This window comes from Trematomus bernacchii, unplaced genomic scaffold (assembly GCF_902827165.1).
Source record: "Trematomus bernacchii unplaced genomic scaffold, fTreBer1.1, whole genome shotgun sequence".
NCBI lineage: Eukaryota > Metazoa > Chordata > Actinopteri > Perciformes > Nototheniidae > Trematomus > Trematomus bernacchii.
Window position 1 is genome coordinate 2,484,042 of NW_022987607.1, and position 23,614 is coordinate 2,507,655.

The following is a 23,614-nucleotide window of genomic DNA, read 5'->3' on the forward strand; positions in this document are numbered from 1 at the left end:
CACTACATACTGATATACACCTGAACATCAGCAGGAGAGGACTCTTTAAAGTAGAGACACTACATACTGATATACACCTGAACATCAGCAGGAGAGGACTCTTTAATGTAAGATGATCCGATAAAGTGATATGACGTATTTTTCCCTACCTTGCCGCAACCCCAACAATTTACACCAATCAAATGGTTGTCTGTAGTTTGTTACAACTACTAATTTAAATGAAATGCAGTAGTGAATGCAGATCAGCACAATTATTTGGCTTACTGAAAGCTCATTAACTCACAATAGTCTTGGATTCTTAATCTTCATTGTGAGTTGTTTTGGATAAAAGCCATTGTAATCATTTCTGAAAAAAAGACATTTGAGTATAAAAAGCAGTGACATTACCCTGCAGAAATGATTGTTTCTGTACTTCTCCTCCTGCGTCGAAAATTGTCTCGTGCCGTCTGTACTGTACGCTCCAATAATGAGCCTGATTTTCCCCTCGGTATGAAAACAAGGATAGAAACAGGAGTTATTCGCCGGTTGCAACACATTTGCAAGACGTGTATTAAAACGAAAGCTGGAACAAGGCCTAATGCTTCTGGTTTGGTTTCTCATGACACAGATCCCATTAGCTGAGTAGTATGCTGGTGGGAGACTCATGGTCCCATTATGATCCTAATGCTTGAAACCCAGCAAAGGAAAGGCTAATGGTCTCTATGTGGAGTATAATAATGGATCTATTTCATGCATGTCATGGCAGAAATAACAAAATTCATCGTCTTAGAAACATATTTTTATTTGACGAAAGTATCTTTTCTCTCGGGGTCAAGTATAGGAAATACTTTACAATTTTGATTGGAACTCATTATACACACAGAAAACACAACCAAAAGCAAACGTGTTGAAAAGGTGAGATGTTAATGGAAAACATTTATGAGTTGTTTTTCAAGGTGAAATCATTTTTTGGGGCATATATTCAAACAGACATTTGATCTCCTGCCGTCGGAAAGGAACAAAAAGAGACAAAAACAAGAATCAGTGCCGTAGATGTGACTCTACTAAGAAAATGAATCAAAGCAACCTTGGTACATGGAGGTTAAAATGGCAGTGAGATTATAGCGGGTTTTGTTATGTTAAAAAAACTGAAATCCTGAAGTTCATGCTTTTCGTGAAGAGGTTATATTTACCAAACAGGCTGGTTTGAACCATGTGAAGCTGTTTTCTCTGCTCACTGATAGTAACTAATGTTATCTTCTTTCCTACAGACAACTGAAGCATGAAATACCTCAAAACTAAACTACAAAGTGGTGCAGTGATGATGTCATTTTGTAGTCCCACCAGGAAGTTAGCATCACACCGGTTCCCTCCACAAAAAACTATAGGATTTTGGAATACTTAAAAAAATCTGTGGCAAACCCACAGTTAGGATACTTACACATTTTGTTCAAAAGATTCATCTCCACATATTAACATCAGTTTGTGATTTCTTAAGCAAAAAGCTAACGTTACGCTATAAAAGATGGTCACATGACTTCATCTCACCGACGCTAAGCTAAAGGAGGCTAATGTTGGGCTTGATGGCGTTTAGTCGTCTCCTTTAGACACTTGTTAGCAACGGGCGTTAATTCAACAGGGGGGTATTTACTGCTGATTTTATGTCGTAAAACAAAACGTCAAAATCTCTTCAGCTTGTGCAGACCTTATTTTAAGGCGTCTAATCCCAAAAACTTAATAAAAACATTTGACTTCAAGGCGAGGGAACCGAAGTTTCTTGACTTAATTTCTTAGTTTTAGGACTCATTCCTGCACCACTCTGTTTGCCTGATTAGACACAACTAAGGGCAAGTGAAAACATAGGTTTTAGTTATTTGGGAGAACTTCCCCTTGGAGGCTTTACATTATAACTCAAGTGTACGTAAGCAGAGACTAAGTTAAAGTCTGTTCTTCTGAACTGTACAACAGCTATAGTAGAGGTGGTATGACAAAGTACACAAATACTTATGAAACACATGAAAATGGACATAAACTGAGAGTTCAATTGGATTCGATTCATGGCGATGCACCGTAAAGAGCTTACATTACCAATATGTTATCAAATGTACAGTACAAACACCTGGGTGACAAAGAACTGGGAAAACACATTCAAACGCCTCGATCTGCTGGTTGCATTTATGACCCTAAAAAAACTGTCGAGGAGGCCAAAGGAAAAGTTCAACTGGAACCCACAGTAAAATATTTAGCTGCACGCGTTGGCAAATCTATTCTAAACTCTTTGGCATGTACGACCATCAAAATTCAAAATGTCATTTATCTTTTACTTATCAATATAAAAAAATTGAAATAGAAAAAAAGTATCAAATTTTACGTCTCCTATGGTTTTGTTATCTTACAATAAAACGTTAACATCAAAGTGTTTTATGCCAAAAAAAAGGCTGTATATCAATGCTACAAAAACAAATCTAAGCCTTTATTTACACAGCGACACATCATTTCTGTACAGGACATTCATTTTTATTACAGCGCACATTCATGGCTCATACATCCTAAGCACACACTGACTTTTTAGGTACCGATCGTAGGGGCTGATGTTCTCGTGTCCTTTTCCTGTGACTGAGTCTCGTCACATAAAGTCATTGAGCTCTGCCTCCAGAGCAGCGGCCATTTCGTCCGCCTCCGAGCTGCTGTCTCCTCCTTCCTCGTTAGAATCCTTCGAAGACTCGTCAGCAGATCCTTCCTCTTCATCGTCCTTTTTCTCCTCCTCCTCCTCCTCCTTGGCTTCATCGTGCTTACGTTTGTGGCCCCTATGGAAATAACAAAGCTGATTTAGAAAGAGAACCGTAAAGCCTTCACCTCTGGGAATCATCTGCTCCAGAATGAAACTGGATTTATAGCGTAAACATGAAGGTCTTATTTTAAAGTGATGCCAAAATGCTAAATGTGCTTTTGGCTTTGAGTCAAATGTGAACCACACTGCTCTACTTGCTCTGATAGTGACAGGACTAGTTTGACATTGTAGCTCACTTACTGAGTTATACTCACTGTTATGTACGTGTTATACATGTATTTGTTTAAGCCATTAAACGTAATGTCATTTTGAGGTTTCATGGGAGTTTTGTGTTGGATTTAGTGAGCTTTAGAGGTGCTGCTTGGTGTCTTTGTGCTAAGCTAAGCTAGCTGTAGTTTCATACTGTACAAGGCTAGCAGACATGCAAGTGCAGCCAACTTTCCCAGTGACCTCTCAGCAAGAAAGTTATCCCTTTTCATGTATTGAATCATTTTGATGCCCCAACAAAGTTTACCCTTGTTCATTGTAACTGGTACGCAGGTACGCATGCGCGGCAACAATCTGAAATGCGTACCGTCACTTTTGTCACAAAGCGCATTTGCGTACCGACGTACATGTGAAGCTTTTCCAGAAGGCGTTAGATCACCGGACGACAGAGTCGGTCTCCGTGTGCACAGACAGGGCTGCTGTTAACGTCGGTCTGTACAGCAGCCCTGCGCGAAAACAGCTGATCACAACGTTGTACTCCACTACCACCCCCCCTCCCCCGTTGACAATCGCAAAGCGCTGTACTCCACTACCACCCCCCCCCTCCCCCGTTGACAATCGCAAAGCGCTGTACTCCACTACCACCCCCCCCCCCCCCTCCCCCGTTGACAATCGCAAAGCGCTGTACTCCACTACCACCCCCCCTACCCCCGTTGAACAATCGCAAAGCGCTGTACTCCACTACCACCCCCCCCCCCCCCCGTTGACAATCGCAAATCGCTGTACTCCACTACCACCCCCCCCTCCCCCGTTGACAATCGCAAAGCGCTGTACTCCACTACCCACCCCCCCCTCCCCCGTTGACAATCGCCAGCAGTTGGAGTACCAAACACTGACTCCAGGTGCTCATCTGAGTACCTCACTGAGAAAGTTGTGTGCACCCCTGGTAATTAATAAGTTGTTTGCTAGCGTGCTAACAGTCACCTGGTATGGTCAGTTGGCAAGTTGCACCCGAAGTATATTGCTATGTAGTTAGCTCCAATGGCTAATCAAATGGTCTGCCATCTGTGTTTACTTTTGTTTGGACCCTGAGAAAAGTATTTGAAATTATTTCAGTAAAATATAATTTGTTTTGGAATGTCCTGCTTGCTCCAATACGTTGTTTTACCAGAGCCTCGTTTCATTAATCCCTTTGGTGAAGACGATGACAAAACCTGTTTCTGTAAAAAAAAAAAGAAGTTATTTGAAGTCTGCATCTTTATACTATTTGTATTGAGATTGTTCAATCTCTGGTGTATCTTTTCCAGCTAGAAGCAAAAACTGAGCTCTCGGATTTTAAACATTGAGAAAGAATAAACCAGTTGTTTCAAAAGAAAATGAAAGCAATAGGGTTTACTCTCCAGGCGAAAACATTAAAAGAAAGCGAACAACTTTTATGAACTGGCTGTCCCCCTGAGAACCACACAAAGCAATTAACAAAGCCCTGTTCTCCTTACAGACTGTATCTGAACTCCTCCCGTGCACAAAGAGACGTAAAGCCCTCCTAAAGAGCAAAACACAAGAAAGTACTGCAGTGACGAGGGATTCAGAACAATCGGGAAACCAACACGGGGGCGAAAAAGATAGTTATATTGAACAAAGAGGACGAGATAAGACGATAATGCCTTTGGAAAAGAAAGGGAATTTGTTGGAAAGAAATCTCATTAAAATAAAAGTGTAAATGAGGCAAAAAGAAATGGACTTAAGATCTGAATCACTGGAGATGGCCACAAATCTATCCAATAACCCACATCAATACAAAAACTCATTTAAATTTCTATTAAAGAATCCATTGCAAATCCAACAGGCCACAAGCATCTTGGGTTGTAACGTCTCCAGAACAATGAGTTACTGTGAAGACCATCAAATAGACAAGCTGCTGGATTTAACTTATCATGAGGAAATAAATAATGATTGCAAAATGTAATGGCTGTGGAATAATGGCACCATCTGCATTAACACTATAAACCTGTTTTATCTTTGCTACTCCAGGTATGATCTTCTAGGAAAACGTGGCTTCTGGCACAAAGCTTTTGACAACAAAATGAAGTGTCCTGTTCAGTGTTGCCAAATCTTTACCAATGAAAATAGCTAGCACTTGCTTCAAAAGTCATCTATCGACTTCTACTCTGAGCAGCATTGGGAAGAACTAACAATATGTTGATGATGGTCTGAATTAAATGCTATATGGTCACTTGCAGTCGGCTCTTACGGCCCGTCCACACGGCGGCTTCTGGCCATTCACTTTGAATGGGGTGACGTCACGCTTTGCCGAACTGCATTGTGGTTCCGTCGCTTCGCATTGCTCGCTTCAAAAGTTGAGCAATGTTCAACTTTTGAAGCTTCAACAGAAGCGTCAGCCAATCAAATCATATGCCAGTACAAGCTCTAGCCAATCAAACCGCGTGCTTGTGTGTCCGGGGCGGGAGATTCATGTGATTGGTTGTTGGTCGAGCTTCAGACACGCCCGCCGGCAAGCTTCAACGCACGCCGCCGTGTGGACGTACCGTTAGAGAAACGGAAAGAGTCTTAGATGTGTATTATACAAGGAATAAACTCAAATGGATTCAAGATTAAACCAAACCTGATTCCTAAGCTTCTAAACATGCATTTCCTCTTTCCACTTCCACCCAGCTTCTCTCTGACATCCCCTGCATGTAGTGGCTTATTAGCATGACGCTAATGAGGTGTGTAGGGGGTTTTCTATGGTTATGGTTGAGGACTGACACTGGCTCTGCTGAGAGAGAAAGAGATCCTCTCATTAGTGTTTGGTGCTGTCAGACCGCCTCGCGAACCTGCTCAACAGCAGGCTGCCGTTGGGTGTTCATTAAAGGTCACATGTCAGCTAATATCTGCGAAGAAGCGAGGTGACAGGACAGCTACACTGGACCCCCTGCAGACCGTGTGGTGTGGGTGTGAGAGGGAAAAGGTTGCGTATGTGTTACATGATCCGTTAAGTTTTAATTTTCAGAAATCCAGGCTCTGGTCAGAGGGTAATGTGCGGCGAGGCGAGGGGGTGAGAAATGGGAGAAAATGAGGCAATCCCAAATGTACCACCATCAGTAATGTTGCCACTGCTACCTGCGCTGGTTGGAAACACGATATGAGTCACTGCATATTCATGGGCGTCACTTTGTTAGAAAGTGAGGGGACACTTTTTTCAGATTAAAAAATCAACTACTTCATTAAGCGCCTCCCGTACATAATGTACATACACTTATAATACTTTTTTGACAACTAGCGCAGTAACTCAGCTGCAAAGCTGGAGCAACAATATATTTACTATTCTCTTTTGAATTATTACTAATATTAAACATGTCGCAGTTCCAAGTTGCAATACTTGGGTTACCAGAAAGACACCAAAACAGTCCTGGAGATTGTACAAGTTCTCTTGTGCAAATAAAGCTCTTCTCACAGTGTACAATTCATTGTGCACACTATTTCCAGAACATTTTTTAACAAATGATCCTAATGCATGTGGTGCGGGACAAAATTGGCCATTCCCAAGAGGGATGGAGACATTTCCCCAGCGTCCCCAGTATAAATGATGCCTGTGAACACGCTGATAAGATGAGTACAAACCTCACCATCCCTCTCTCATTTCCAAATAGTAACAGTTGAGACAGCGGGGGTGAGGTCCTCCATCGCTTTGTGCCTCGCATCATTACATCCAATCTAAATCCTGGTCTTTTAATCCAACCACCCACAGACACACATGCTCCCACCACGCTCACTCATGTCGGCTTCAGTTGTAATCCCTTCTTTATTACATTTCTTCTGCTGGTTAAACTGCGCCGCCACGAAGGGAGCCTCAGCTTTATTTACATTTGAACAAACACACCTCTGACAGAGTCGTCTTTAACACATGACGTGACTACATTTGGAAATGTACGACTAGTTCAAACTTTTTATTCATAACCTGCAAAATGTAGGCCGATACAAAACAGAACGACAGAACAATGGACCATTTATTGCAGGAAGGGAAAAAGTGCTGTAAGTTTCCACCATAAAAACATGTTTTATTCTTATTCTGGTAAGAAGTAGGGATTATGGCGGCACGATTTGGAAAAAAATAACTAATTGCGACTGAAATCAGAGACTGGGATCGTTGCTATTGAGAAATAATTAAAAACAACCACAGTCAGGATATTTTATAGGAGGATCTGTACCAAACAAATATATTATAAACTAGGGCTGTGCAATTAATCGTATTTTAATCGCAATTACGATTTTGGCCTGCCACAATTACGAAAACAACATAATCGAAAAAAACAATTATTTTGCTTTGCTAGGTTGTGACAGTGCAACATATTTGATCTCATTAATTTTGGTCTCATTTATTTGTATTTATCATATTTATATATGTTTAGTAGCTTGGGGAAGTGCGCTCCAAAATATTTGTTGATCTTGTTTATTGGTATTTATTATTTATTTAAATGTATCATTTATTTAATTTATTTTTGTATTGGTTTTTCAGTTGAATTATACGTTCAGGGTAATCAACAGTTAAAAAGATACTGTTCAAATTATTATTTGTATTTGTTTTAAAGGTCAATAAATGTATTTTTCAAAGTCAATGAATAATCGTATTTAATAATCGTGATATCAATTATTGACCCAAATAATCGTGATTATGATTTTTGCCATAATCGCACAGCCCTAGTATAAACTGCGTTTTGATTAATTGTAGAGCTCTATAAAAAGGGATCCACCAATTCAAATTGCTGCATAAGTATTGGGACAAATACTGATCTTAATAAGCAAGTCACCTATTGGCCAAACGTGCCAATCAACATCTAACAAATCTTTTTCATCATGTCATAAAAGGATGTACTTACGCTACTACAGTAGTAACATTCACTCAGTCACAGTGGGAACCGTGGCCTTTACGTTACATTTAAAAGATCCCAGTGTGCAAATATTTGAAAGTTCAACACCTACCCTTTGACAACACAAAATCGATCGCCCTCTGCCACCATAGAGGGTATTAAATCCCGTAAACGCACCTCGAGGAGACTAACAGCGAGGATAAATAAAAGGCACCCAAAGGTCTACTGCCACCCGAGAGACTGCTTTGATCATTTTAAAGAAAACCAAAAGACCATGAATATCTTTACACCATTGCGAGATACCCCCATACAAAATACCACAAATCTGCAGGTAGCAAGGGGTTGAATATCTTGAAAGTTATTAGGACTATCCTCCTTAAAAATCCATTGCAATGTGGATATGGATTGCTGATTTTAATTTCATGAACTTGTATGATGACAATAAAGAAATTAAGTTCAACCCATCCAATAGTAGTTATTAGAAATTGTAGATATTTCAGTCTGGACCAAAATGTTGAATTGATCAACCAACTAATTACATGACAACTAAGGCTGGAGCCACACGAGGACGATAACGCAAACGGACCGAAATCGTTATCAAAAAAGTATTCCGTCCACACGCAACAGGCACCAGAAACGTGTCCCTTCACACAAGACCGCTCGAAAGCGCTGGCGACGCTGTAGTACATATGCCGGGCCTGTAAGTGGCGCTGTACTTCGGCCACAAAATACACCAAAAGCAGCGAAGAAGACTTCTCGCGCATGCATGGTTGCCCTTCTGTTTATTCTCCGCGCTGGATTTAGCAGCACAGGTGGGGTTTCGCCGGTCAACATGTTCGTTAAAGTTTAAATCTTCCGGACAAAATTAGAAAAGTGCCGGTCAAAGGTCTTCTTTGTTATTTATTGAGCTTTAAGACAAATTGATAACGACTCTATATAATAATATAAGAATAATACACGGAGGACGGAGCCTCTCTTTTCCTCCCCCTCTCCTGACAGCACGTCCGTATCCGTGGTCTCATGCAGCCGACTGATCCAGTAATGAGTGACCCGAAATAAACATATTTATAACTAGTTTAGGTAGTTTGAGAGGTCATTAAAATAGCTAAGGGTGATGATCTAACTTGAAGTGTGTGTTTTGTTCTGCTCATCGCTCCATCACAGCGGGCGGAGCTGCAGGCTATCATGCAGAGCTGCGTGTCTCCTCTCCTGTCCGATTAGACTTCACTCGCGTTTATGTCCATATCGATCAAATCTAGCTGGAAGCTCCTGCTGGGTGCACTGTCCTGCGAGATACCGGGACCTGGCTTGAAACACTGGGGCTATTGCGTCATCGTTATCAGGACATGATCGTATAGGTGTAAATACGGAGCCGTTTGGCCCCCCAGAGCGTTTCGTTCGCAGATCTACCCTCCTTGGGACCCGTTATCGTTATCTGCGTTTCCCTGTCGGCCTCGTGTGGCCGAACCGTCTATCTGATAGAGAACTGTAGCGGATACGACCGTTATCGTCCTCGTGTGGCTGCAGCCTAAATCTATTAATCAACACATTGAAAATTGAATTCAAAACCAAATCGTGAAAACTGATTAAATGGAGTCTACACCACCTTTCTCATCCAACACATAATCTGAACACTCAAGTTACCATCTCACCTTTCCTAAAGCCCAAAGCGTTTTGATGAATTCATCCTTCAAAGACCTCAGTATGCTCCAAAGCTCGACTCCCTTTAAATAAAGTGCAGTCCTATTGTTTTAAGTGGCTCCCTGGAGAGGTTGAAGGCTGATCCAAATACCAAAGGGGAGAGGGGGGCTTACAAACCAATTTTGGAGAGATGAAGGCGAGATGGATCACCAGCTTGAAAGACAATATAACCCAAAGATTTTCCAGAAGCAGACATTCTCAGTTATCCTAAGTTTCCCCGTTTGTATCCTTTATTTATTGGATACACTATGGCTGTTTAGATAGTTGGGATCTTACAAAACACTCACTGTAAATATTGTATTATCTCATCTGACACTGAAATACACCTATCTCTGATCTGGTAGTGTTCATTTAACCCAGGGGTGTCAAACTCATTTTCATCTCGGGCCATCAGCATCATGGTTGCACTCAAAGGGCCGGTTGTAACTTTAAGACTATATAAAAAATACATATATAAATGTTTAATATATATCAAATAATGTATTATATTACATTATTGCCTCTGCATTGGATTAATATCAGATAGGGTAATAACTTCATAATTAACTACGTCTGAAAGGAGAAGTCTGGGGCAAAAAATGCAAGTCTCTTCAGTGAGAATGTCACAAAATGATTTAAAAAGAAAAGCCAAATTCTGGAAAAAAATTCAAAATCCCCAAAAATAAATAAAATTTTGGGAAAAAGTCAGATTCTAAGAAAAATGTCAAATTTGAGATGCATTGTGGGACATGTACATCGGCATGTAACCGTATAATAAACATACTGTATTCTTTGCAAGCTCTTGTGGGGCCACATAACATGAAGTCACGGGCCGGATTTGGCCCCCGGGCCTTGAGTTTGACACCACTGATTTAAACTAACAATCTTTGTTTTCTATGTGGAACAAATCTGCTCAAATCATCAGTGTTTTAATCAGGATTTAAAATCAATTCTGTCAAAACACCTTCATTGAAATTGTACTTCTTACTGGAAATCTTAGTGGAAGTTTTGGCAGTAAAGGACGATGTGACATTGCAGAGAATAGCTGTTCACAATGCACTTTTAGTGGCACTTTTAGTGGTAGAGGATAATTTAGACTTGGTTATATGTATCAGTGAGATACAATACAGAAACACTGGCTTGTCAAGAAGTTGTAAGATGTTGACAGTTGCATAATTCAGAGCACTTTCAACCAACCTGCTATCAATCATAAGTGTCGAGGCGGCACCCACCGATCAACTAGTAATCATCAGGGTGAGTTCTAGTTATTTATCCTACTATAAAGGTCAATGACTTGGGAGAAAACTGGTAACATTCTTGGTGAAATCTGACATTTCCAACTCCTTCCAGATGGTATGAAATTAAACTCATGCAAAAAACTCTATTTTGTTCCTCAGAAAATACCACAAATGTCAGATTTGATGATGCAAAAGTGTGTGTTATTATACACACAGATGGTAAGGTTATTACTTTGAGTTGTTATTATCTCGATGTACTATGATTGCATTACGGGTGTCGAGAGGAAACGCTGCTGAACACCTGCTGGTGAACAAACAGCCTGCAGCTAGATCTGCCTCAACACACCATTACAGTTGCATAAGTGATATAAAATGACTAATATAAGTTAGGAAAATGGCATCTGCCCCGAGTCAAGATGTCTTTCCATGAGACTGTTTGAATCCAGGCAGCACTAACATGGCCAAGAGGAGCATTCAGTAGGGCTAAGATGGAGAAAGACTTAACAGATCGGACAAAATAACAGTTTAACCTGTTAAGTCCCAAAGCCCCCGTCGGCGGGTCTTTTTTTTTTCCTAAAAAAAGATAAAGTTTATTTTTTATTTTTTATTAATTCTTTTTCTTTGGATGGAATGAATACCTATGGTGATAATTCAATGTAATACATCATTTTTATAGTCTGGTACCTGAAAAAGGTCAAATGGCACTGATGGAACCAGATGTACCCAGATGTGCCGAAAGCTTATTCCGCCTGGAACTTTTTTTTGCTAAACCTCTCTAAAAAGGTCACATTTAACTTGTTTTGCCTCAATCTTGATACAGGGTACTTATTATATGTTATAGTTTGGATTCCTAAAGCTTTTAGTCTACCATCCCATCATTCAAGGGTGGTTTTCACTATAAGTAATGTTTTTTCTTTAGGCGGAGGTAAGAATTTACCTTTTTTTACTATGTTCCATCTGGATTTACTCTGACTGAGAAAAATCTATATTGATTCTGACACTTCTACATCCAACTCACAGATGTAACCTTGCTTTGATAAAAGAAATTATTCATATAACCCTTTTAGAAGTGAAGTTGTAGTCATTTGTTTTGGGCATGTCATTTTCGAGCCTGAAACCTGAAAAACAGGCTCGGGGCTTAACAGGTTAATCTTGTGATGAATAGTCGCCATCAGTGCTGATAAAGTAGTGAGCTTTTACTGAAGCTCAAAACTGCAAACTCTACCAAAGGTATCTCAATCCAGGGCTGGTGAGGAAGTAGGCAGAGAAAAATGAGGAGAGGAGGAAGCCCTTTAAAAAGAAAATACATCAAACGCTACTGACAACTCAGCTTAGAGCAAAAAGGCAAACGGAGGAAATAACGTGTGAAAGAGGAAGAAATGGAGCACGAACGAGGGAGGTAATGAACTAAATAATGAACTCAACTTCAAGGACTCAAATCTTCTTGTTTTTAATGCGAGGTTTTCTTACAGTCTAGAAGGGTCAGCGCCCAAAGCCCTCATCCTAAGAGATCTGAAACCATTTTTCCAATAGATCTACGGACAGTATTTGGCAATCAGGTTTGGACATTCTCAAATCAGAAATGTAGGAATTAAAGGGGACCTATCATGCAAAATGCACTTTTGTACGTCTTTTATACATGAATATGTGTCCCCGGTGTTCCAGGGAACTCACCAAGTGTCAGAAAACACAACCCTCTCTATTTTCCTCCATACCCAAATCTCTAAAAAAGGGGCTGCAACGGATCTGATAAAAACTGATCCAGATTTGAACACTGTCCTGACGTCAGGACGGTGGCGCTACGGCTATTGGGCCAACTCCACCAATCAGGAGGAGACAGCCACGGCCATTGCCGTTCGAAAGCGCTGTAGTACATATGCCAGGCCAGTAGGTGGTGCTGTTCTCACAGAATCTGCCCTTGCTAAAACAGGGCTAAAAAATGTCAAATTGAGCAAAATGAGGCATGGCTAAAATGCATGATCTGTTTGGTATTTTGAAAAAAAAAAGTATAAATATGCCTTATATAGGTATGGTCCTACACTATATTATTCAAATATAGCATGATAGGTCCACTTTAAGTATGAAGACATGGCACAAAAGCTGTCATGTAGCTGGTTTGTTACTTTGTTGTTAACATGAGTCTCTTACGGAGCGTCCACACCAGAGTTCCCGTTAGCCGGTAATTACCGGACAATGACCGGTAAAATATGCTGAAGTCCGGCAAATCTAAATCTCTCCGGTCAAAATGTCCGGTCAAAATAATTTTCCCTTAGCGCAATACCGCATCAGTTGCGCCACTTATGTGACAGACAAGAATAGTATGTGACAGACAAAAGAGTATGTGACAGACAAAAATTGTCAATTCTAATGTCTAACACTTAATGTGGAGAAAGAGATGTCCTGTATGGGTTGATTGTGCGTTGATCTGTTGGTAATGCCTCGGGGTTCCGGTGGGCATGTAAACAAATGCATAATGCTGCGCTATACTTTGTGGCCTCATCCGGTTGCATAGCGACGCTTATTGTTTAGGTGTCTTTTAACAAGCAGGTAGTCATATCATTAGCTAGAACTAGCTAGATCTGATCGATATGGACATAAATGCGAGTAAAGTCTAATCTGACAGGAGAGAGAGATCGGCTGCTGCTGACGAGTCGACACGCAGCTCTGCATGATCCCCTGCAGCGGCGAGCAGAGCAAAACACACTTCAGGTTAGAAAATCACACGTAGCTATTTTAATTACCTCTCAAACTACCTAAACTAGTTATAGATATGTTTAGTTTTACTGTCGGGTCACTCATTACTGGATCCGCGAGCTGCATGATACTGACGGGCTGTCAGGAGAAGGAGAGAGCGCTCCGTTTATTATTCCCGCGTTTTTGTAAATTACTGTACACTTTTGAATAATGTAGTTAATCTACTATAATTAGTTTGTTTAATGTCGAATCATATCAATTTGTTTTAAAGCTCAATAAATAACAAAGAAGACCTTTAACCGGCACTTATCTAATTTTGTCCGGAAGATTTCAACTTTAACGGACATGTTGACCGGCAAAAAAATATTCTAACGGGAACTCTGGTCCACACAGCAGCGTTAAAAAAATCCCCAAGCTTCAGATACGCCCACCTCCAAGATTTTTTTAACGCTGCTGTGTGGACGCTCCGTTAATGTGACTTAGTTTGTCTCATGATTTGGAGTTGGCTCAAACCCTAACCCTAAATCCATCCATCTTTCACTGCTTATCCAGGGTTCGGAGAAAGCTCAAACCACATCAACTGGCTCCGTTCTACACCAAGAAGCGCCGGTTCTACTTCGAGTATCTTCCGACTTATCTTATCCCCAAGGGAGATGTCATCCGCCCTCAAGAGAAAAACCCATTTCAGCCGCTTGTATCCCCAATCTCGTCCATTTTGATCATGACCCATCCTTCATGACTATAGGTGAGAGTAGGAACAAAGATGGACAGATAGAGAGCTTTGCCTTCTGGTTCTTCTCTCTCTTTGTGACAATGGTCCAGTAAAGCTACTGCTGCTTTGATTCTCCGACCAATCTCACGCTCCATTGTCCTCTCAGTCGAGAAAAAAGACCCAGAGATACTGGAACTCCTTCACTTTGGGTAAGGACTCGAGTCCATTTATCCATTAAATGAACTGATTTGGTCCTTTGTGTTCTCAGATACAGTTTCTCGTGGTAGGTTCAGGGACGCAGGGCATGTGTGAAAAAGACTATACTAAAGACATGAATAACTGACCTTGAATAAGATCAATACAGTATTCTTTTCAGACTTCACATTCGTTTTCCATGCATGAGTCGATAAGTTACAATCGGAGCTGCTGTCTCTGTAACTCAAAAGGAGTTGTGGATCCAATGCTTTTTCTGTTTACAGTCTAATTGCAGCCTGCAGAAGGGATAGTAGCATTGCAGGTCACTTTTCATCACTCGCTGTCCCCTATAATCCCATATCATTTAAAGCAGATGTGTCAAACGCAGATGTATTCAGCTTTATACACTCCCTGATGTTTTTATCAGCTCAATATGCAGCGAGCTGATAAGCGGTGCAGTTAAACGATTGTTTCTCATAGAGATATCATCTTCCCCTGACTCTCATTATATTATCCTGCTATGAAAACTGACAAACAGGAAGATAAAAGGACGGCGCCAGTGTGGGGGTTTTATGAGATACGTGTCAGCTCTTTCAAAAACAAGCCGACTTTCTACTGTGTCGCAACAAAAATGAGAAACAGAAATGCATGACAGTGCAATAACAAGGATTAACACAATAACTAAGTTGTTTTTGGAAGCATCATCCTTTTAATGCCTTGTGAAAATAACATGTTGTAAGAGATTTTTAGGAAGGACACTCATAGAAAAATTCTTCCTTTGTGTTATTATCCCTCTGGCATGTCTCAGCACTGACTGTTAAAGCAAAGAGGGAATCTTGTATTGAAAAGAATATCTCTAAAAGACATCTGTTGGTTTGTGTAACGCAAACTGCTGAAGCTTGAAGAGATATCTGAATGATTACAGCAAGCAATATCTGTTTCTATTAACAAATGGGTGTTTTTCTAAAATACAGACTATATATTGTAAAGCTAACCATTAACATGAAGATTATATAGGTCCTAAAGTTTAAAGGTGGGGTAGGTAAGTTTGAGAAACCGGCTCGAGATACACTTTTTGTTATATTCCATGGAATGCTCTTAACATCCCGATAGCAATGAATATCTGAAGTGCTTTGACAAAAAATTCATAAATAAATATCATCTGTGGAAGCTGTAGCGCTGTAAAAAGCACGACCAATCATCTGAGCCGGTCCGGCTAAAATAACTGGATGGCCTACCTGCCTGTCAGCCTTCCATCTGTGCACAAACTTATCTCGTGCCCTCATTGGTCATGTGCGCGTTCGTGTGTGTTGGAGGAGGGGCTCTGTAAGGAAGTGGCAGATTTTTTCCGGCTGTGTATTTTCAAATTTTAGCGATCTCGAGCCGGTTTCTCCAAAATTACCTACCCCACCTTTAAGAATATACTAAATTGAGTGAAAAAACGCAAATGCATGTCAAAAAGGTTCAAGACTCTGAAGGAAACAACATACTCTTATTTCTACCATACAAGAAACCTGCATTATTTTGGCCACTTATCTCTATGTACGGTTAGCTGCAATGTGTCGCATAAAGGAATACTAAGAAAGATCTGCCCAATTAAACTTTAATGGTCAAGGCTCTTTTCCACATTTGAAACTATTTGATCGAATGGTAGGAACTGTGCGGACTCAAACAAACATTTTCTGTGAGTTGTAATACGATTGTCATACATACGAGATCCAATGTTTTCTTGACTCAAACAAGTAATGATGTGCAGAGTTTGAATTACTCAAGGCTTTAGGAGTAGCCCTCTCTTTTGTGGGTGGGAGGTTTTTGTACACATGCATGAACGCGTCCGCCTACATGCAAAAGTACATAGCATAGCATCACAAAGAAATAGAATAATTGATCGAGCGTGACTATGGTATGCTTTGCTTTGATAAAGAGACCAGACCTATGATGCATCCCATGACTAATTATGGAAATGCTCACAGCCTTAAATATTGACGTCACTGAGAGCCCTGCCAAACACTGCATGAATTGACAACATGTGTGTTATTGGACACACATTAATTGGAAAATGTGATAAAATAAACATGTCGACAAGTGCAATATTACTGTAAGAGCCTATTTGAAATATCTAGAGCCAAAATAAACAGGAACAATTCAGTTCCCTGAGTGTATGTAGGTTACTTGTAGACTTTGCCTGCATTGTGTTGTACAGGAAACAGTTAATACAAAAACAACTAATATATGACTCTGTCCTGTTGCTGATACACAGGTAATACTTCTGATATTTACACTTGACTTAACGTAAAGTTCAAACTTTCTTTACACTTCACTAGACCATAGATCTCACACACACAGAAGAGAAACCTTGCTCACAGTGAGGTCCCACAGCAACGAGCGTCACAAAGGTGTGATGCAGTGTGTCAACGGTGTGATTCACTGCCGGTGTCATTTATATCTCCTCAGTCACCATGTCTGCATCAAAACACCCCCATTTCTGGCTCATCCCCAGGCAGCAGGATCAGATTAAAGACCCCAGGCGTCCTTTCATATACGGTACTTCTTTCTCTCCGTCTACTGCCAAGTGAGAAAGCTGTAGGTATCTTTTCACAGGAGCTCCAGACAGATTTGGACTACTTCAAAGAGTAAGAGGGGAACAAGCTAAACTTACTGCTGCTCTACTTTCACAGGTTGGCAAGGTGGCAAGGTGGGACATTAGTTGAAGACACAATCCCATAAAGGAGGAGATCCTTGGGACAAAGCGTTCAATTCGGCAAAATGTCAGTCTGTGTTTGAGAAAAGGGACTCTTGAAAGAAGACTTGAATGCTAAAGATTGGGATAACTGTGATTATTTTAAAAGGAAGTTCTGTTTGGGCCGGTTCCAAAGCTGCTTAATATACGGTACTTTTTTCTCTCTGTCTGCTGCTAAGTGGCAGCAACGTTTTTTGAGAAGGCTGTAGGTATCTTTTCACAGGAGCTCCAGACAGATTTGGACGACTTCAAAGAGAAAAAGCTAAACTTACTGCTGCTCTACTTTCACAGGTTGGCAAGGTGGGACATTAGTTGAAGACACAATCCCATAAAGGAGGAGATCCTTGGGACAAAGCGTTCAATTCGGCAATAAATAACCATTAAAGTGTCGGTCTGTGTTTGAGAAAAGGGACTCTTGAAAGAAGACTTGAATGCTAAAGACTGGGATAACTGATTATTTTAAAAGGAAGTTCTGTTTGGGCCGGTTCCAAAGCTGCTTAATTCATTTATAAGCTCAGAGTGTCCCTGCTCATGAAATATTGAGACAAGTTTTCGCTTTGGGGTTTGGCGACTGTGCACTTTATATGAGATATGCAAACAACCCGGCTGTCTGCTTTACCTCTCACAAGTATTACTTAAGCAAGCTGACGATTAAAGGTGACACATGAAAGCTCGGCTGAGGAATGATAGTCATATTAGTAGATAGAAAAATAATAAGGTTTCAAACCACCTCAGATGGCGATGACATGTTTTGCCTGAGTGCCCTTGACGGTGATAGAAACTCAATGTAAATGCAGTGTTAGTCAAACAAAGTAATCAATGATTATCAACACGCTTCACTTCATGTGTTTGTTCCTAAAGGGGAGTGACTTTGTGTCCAGTCATTTGGAAAAAGTTAATTTCTGCTAACAATCCCCCAATGCAATGTGCCCTTATTTTAAATATTGGAAATGTGTCATTGTGCAACACTACAGCTGCAAGGGATGATGCAAAATGCTTTCATCTATGAGGATTCATGTATGTCTATAATCTCAGTTAAAGGTGGGGTAGGTAAGTTTGAGAAACCGGCTCGAGATACACTTTTTGTTATATTCCATGGAATGCTCTTAACATCCCGATAGCAATGAATATCTGAAGTGCTTTGACAAAAAATCCATAAAGAAATATCATCTGTGGAAGCCGTGATACTGTAAAAAGCACGACCAATCATCTGAGCCGGCCCGGCTAAAATAACTGGATGGCCTACCTGCCTGTCAGCCTTCCATCTGTGCACAAACTTATCTCGTGCCCTCATTGGTCATGTGCGCGTTCGTGTGTGTTGGAGGAGGGGCTCTGTGAGGAAGTGGCAGATTTTCTCCGGTTGTGTATTTTCAAATTCTAGCGATCTCGAGCCGGTTTCTCAAACTTACCTACCCTACCTTTAAATGGGAGTTGTTGGACACAGTTTCAGAGTTACATGAGATGATTGAATACTCTAAATATGAAGCTGGAAATAGGAGGAAAATCTAGCCTGGCTTAGTCTAAAGTTAACTAAATCTGCCTATCAGCAACTATAAAGGTTACTATTCAACATGTTTTGATATGGTTTTAGGGAAGATTATGTTCTGGACTATTTCTTGTTCGAGTGCTAATAGGTAGATTTTTGTTATATTTGTTCAAAGCTAAGTGTCTACATTTTTTGCAACATGAGAGTAGTGTCAATCTTGTCATCTTACTCTTGGCAAGAACGAAAGGAAAGTGCTTTTCCTTATCAGCTATCTACAGAAACCTGTACCGGTTGGGTTGCATCTATAAAAAAGGGACAAAAAAGAGAAACATAAAAGTAGCTGTCTCTTTAGAGGTTGAGTTCATACAGTGGTTATACTGTAAGGGAATTACGATATTGATTTAAGGTTGAATTCAAAGAGCTGCTCCACTCTTTGTGAACAGGATACCTGCTGAGGCACGACGCTCAGATGCATGTTCTTTGATTGCACATAAAATAGAGTTTTTAAAGTCTCATCTTGGAGATAAGGTATACAAAAAAAGGATGGATGTTGAGGAGGTTGACATCACTGAGGATAATCAAAATCAGGAATACACACTGTCAGCTAAGACATCCGCATTGAAACAAAACCCACGGAGGAACTCATGATTGAAGTGAAAATGGATTTTGAACGCTTCCATGTAGGTTTAATAATAATGCTCGCAGATCGGCTTATAAAACACTTCCAAGCCCCCGTGTTCCTCATCAGTCATCAGTCGATGTCGTGGGTGGCGAGTTCTCAACAGCGTCTCAGGTCAAAGAATTTCCTCCCAATTGCTAATTGCCCCACTTTCGATGATGTGGTGGCTCCTAATGAGGCACTCTTCACTTCACACCTCCATTGTTGGCAGTCAGGGCCCACTCTCAGGGTCTCCATCAGCTGTGGGTAAAGTGTGACAGCATATGTGATAAGAGGTTGGATATTTCCCCATTTAGAAACAGACTTTTATGTAAAAGCTTCCCTGCATTTCGCTGCTTTACTCTTCTTTGTCCTTGAGACAACTAGAACACGTACAGCAGGTTTCAAGCAACATTCAAATGCATCAAAACTGCAACCCCTGATTCATTTGAATGAGACCATAGGCGCTTTCACACCAGTACTTTTCCCAGGAATAGTTCTGATAGGTCCTGGGATTTTGCGTTCACACCAAAAAGATCTGGAACTAAAACTTTTTTTGCAAACCTTTTCACCCCTTTTTAGTGAGGTGGGACTTTCTTGGGGAGGAAAAGGTTCCAATTTCTGATTGGCTGGGCGGATTACAAACCACGCCCCGTAAAACGCTGAAAGGTTTTTGTGAAGCCGCCATTTTATTTGCTCGCATTAGCATTATTAGCATTAGCATTAGCCCAGCACACCAACGGAGAGAGACTAATTTATGGCAACACAAAAGAAAACATGGGATCAGTGGAGATGAGGAGGTGTCGGCGCTTCTGGCGTTTTACTCGGAAGGCTTCAGTAGAAGCCAGTCCCCATCTCCGGGGACTTTCGGCCGGGGACTTCGGGTGGCAGTATACGCCGTGAAGTTGTTTGCGGCCTGCCAGTAAACCCGAAGCAGAAGAAGAAGAAGAAGTGACGTCAGCGGCTTCATTTGCGCAATCCTCCCTCAGGGACTTATTCCAGTATGAACGCGATCTACTAGATAGTTCAGGAACTAAAGATTTCCGGGGGACTATTCCTGGGAAAAGTACTTGGTGTGAAAGCGCCTCATGGTTTGACTGGACACCAATAGAGGTTGTCAGGCAAAAGAGTTTAACTTAACCACTAACAAATCATGCAGAAACAAGCTTCATTGGCTACTCAAATACATGCAACATTTCCTGTCTCGTTGTGAAAGATTATTAATGGCTTTTCTGGGAAGAGGACTCAGAAAATAGAAATTAATCTGTGCGTCTTTGCAAGATATTTGGTCGAGAACAGAGGTTTTCTTATTGGGAATCATGCCTCTGGAGGTACAGTCCTACCTTCTTGTGTTGTTTTAGCACAAATGATCAATAGTGCATAATGTTGCGTGGTTGTGAAGACATGCTACATTTAAACCAGGGACTCCTCACCAGCCAGTGTTTTTACATCCGGGGCGTTTTCCAAAAATATGCATTTATTATATTCCATCATGCTGCAACCGTCACAAAAATGTCCCTCTGGGATTAATAAGGTATTTTTGATTTGATTTAAGGAACGTAAATCAGGCTCAGTTTCCTTCAGAATTCGCACAACTAGATGCTGACTGGTGAATATATAAAATCAATGAAAGGTCCTGACAAAGATGGCAAAAGTAACTCTTCCATAATGCAGAAAACTGTATACTGTATTCGCCTTGGTGTGAGGAAAAAAAAAGCTGATGCATGCGTGTACGTTTGGTGACAAACAAAAGCTATTACCAGCCTCTCACTATCTCTTTGCTTCACAGTGAGATCAATCAGAACGAAGAGCATGAATAAAAGAAACTGCCTGCATCACCAGCTTGGATGAAAAATGGGGTCACATTACATGCAGCTTTCCCTACTTGCGTATTCTTCCTTCTTCCGGATCTTTCTATATGTGAAAAGCCTGAGTAAGCAATTGTTTTCCACACAGTGTGTCGCCTCTCTTGCTCTGTTTAGCATTGTTTATCAGGGACAGAAAGCAGGGATCATTTTTTGCCATTTCTCCGTGTTGCTCCGCTGAGAAACAAATACTGTTGGATTTGGTGGGGAAGCCGAGCAAAGCGGACTGCTGTCAATGTCTTTCAAACCTGTGTTAGATCTCCTTTCCAGCGTGTGGCATTTTCTACATTTGGGATTCAGGTGTCAGGCTTCATTGTCAGACTAACAGGACAGCCGTGTGTCGCTAGAAAGAAAGTCCCACGGGTCGGATTGATGGACTGATCGACTCCACGAGGCGATTCAAGTTATCCCTGCTGAAGAATACCTTGATGGCTTTTAGTTTTGAGGCTTCACGCCACTGAGTTCACAAATAAAGATGACAACGGTTGTCAAATATTGATCAACTATGAAATGGAGAACTAATAATGTCTGCTGTGTTGGGTTTGATGCAGGACTGTGCGATTATGGCAAAAATCATAATCATGATTATTTTGGTCAATAATTGATATCACGATTATTAAAAACGAGTATCCATTTACTTTGAAAACATCCATATATTGAAAAAAAAAATTGAACAGTATGTTTTTAACAGTTGATTACCCTGAACTTTAAGTATAATTAAACTGAAAAACCAATAAAAAAAATAATTTTTTTTTTTTTTTTTTAATACAAATAATAATCGTTTTATTTCGATTACATTGTTTTCGTAATCGTTGCAAGCCAAAATCGTAATCGAGATTAAAATACGATTAATTGCACAGCCCTAGTTTGATGTTATCAAAGGAAACAGAATAGCAGAACTGCCAAAAAGCAGAGACAACAGTCACTTTACAACAGAATAGCAATAAACAAGTTAAAAGAAACCAATCCTATCCCAGCTATACTTGTCTTTTCTAACCTTTAAAACACGAGGAAGACTCAGGATCATTTTCCTAACTATGTAAGGAAACCAAATGGAATAGGACCTTCTGTTGAGGATCTCTACTGCGCAATGTCCTCTTATTTCATTTAATGCATAACTAAAACTGAAAATATAACACCAAAAATGTAGTAGTTGATACTAATACCAGTCAAATACCACGGAAAAAACCCAAAACATCTATGATAAGCTTGATTGTTAGATAATAAAAGGCCATGCAGATGTGTTTTGCTTGGGATTTAATGGGTACAAATAGGCCTAGATGTCTTTTAAAGCGCAATGCGATAACACATAAATGTTCGGAGACCCACTGTGCACAAAGCTTACCTCTTCAACGAATCTGACAGCTGACCTTATCTCATCGCAACTACAAGAAACTCTGATTCACCTTTCCAGCAGGAATTTGGTCTGAATACAAACTCTGAAGCAGAAAGGAAAGAGTGTCTTTGTTCGCAAAAAACTGTGATTGTACCTTATTAAAATCACCAGAATCAGCTCTGACTGCACGCCACAGCCGATTCCAATCAGATGATGAGCAAAAACAAAATTAAATTAGGACAATTTGCTTCAATCACATCCTGAATGTCAGACACCTGCATACATTCCAGCTGTAATGGTAGACATTTAATTAATCTGCAGCAGGCATCAATATGCCCTGCAGCAGAGCACAACAAAGCCATGTCTGTATACGAGTGGGAGAGACGGCAGCTTTCATAAATGCAAATACAATCATTTGAGCACATGCTGCAGCGATACTGTGTCATTACTGCATTCTTCAGGGGATTAGCAGATTCTTAAAAACAATTACCCACAACAGGGCCCTCGGGTACAGACGGTCTAATTGGAAAGCTCACAGAGTCTAACTTACAATAAAGGCGTAGAGATAACTGTCGTATTTTCTCCTTTACACCCCCATCTTCTTCTCTATTAGCTACAGCCACCGGCTACTCACATTTAATGAACATCAGGACAAACTTTTCATGTAGAGTGGCAATTACCTTACGTTTAAGGATGTTAGCAAAGTGAATGTGCAGCATGCCTGTAAACTCAAATAACTGATTGTTCAGCGTTGGATTATGTTCAACCAAAGCAGCTTCAAACAACAGATTCTTGACGTAAAAAATATAGATAAATCTAGACTTTTAACTTGTATGCATCACTGGGATTTCAGTGTTGCCAGTAACAAAAGTGAATTGCATATATCTCTCAGGAAAACTTTCAATAGGCGCTTTCACACCTACTTTGCCGTACTTAGTTCCCAGTACTTAGAACTAAAGAGTTCTGATGAACTAAAGAGCAGATCGCGTTCACACCGGAATAAGTCCCTGAGGGAGGGTTAGTCAAATGAAGCCGCTGACGTCACTTCTTCTTCTTCTGCTTTGGGTTTACTGGCAGGACGCAAACAACTTCACGGCGTATACTGCCACCCGGAGTCCCCGGCCGGAAGTCCCCGGAGTTGGGGACTGGCTCCAGTAGAAGCTGC

General features: G+C 40.7%; 1 protein-coding gene across 2 annotated transcripts in view; it reads right to left on the reverse strand.

The window, feature by feature from the left end:
• Nucleotides 1-760: 760 nt before the first annotated feature.
• The window catches only part of ctdp1 (CTD (carboxy-terminal domain, RNA polymerase II, polypeptide A) phosphatase, subunit 1), a 110,792-nt gene continuing 87,938 nt past the window's right edge, over nt 761-23,614 (reverse strand). For both annotated transcript variants that reach the window (XM_034131124.1, XM_034131123.1), the window contains exon 13: nt 761-2,786. In XM_034131124.1, coding sequence (XP_033987015.1) covers nt 2,606-2,786 — 181 coding nt within the window. In that variant the 3' untranslated portion in view covers nt 761-2,605. The remainder of the gene's footprint in view (nt 2,787-23,614) is intronic.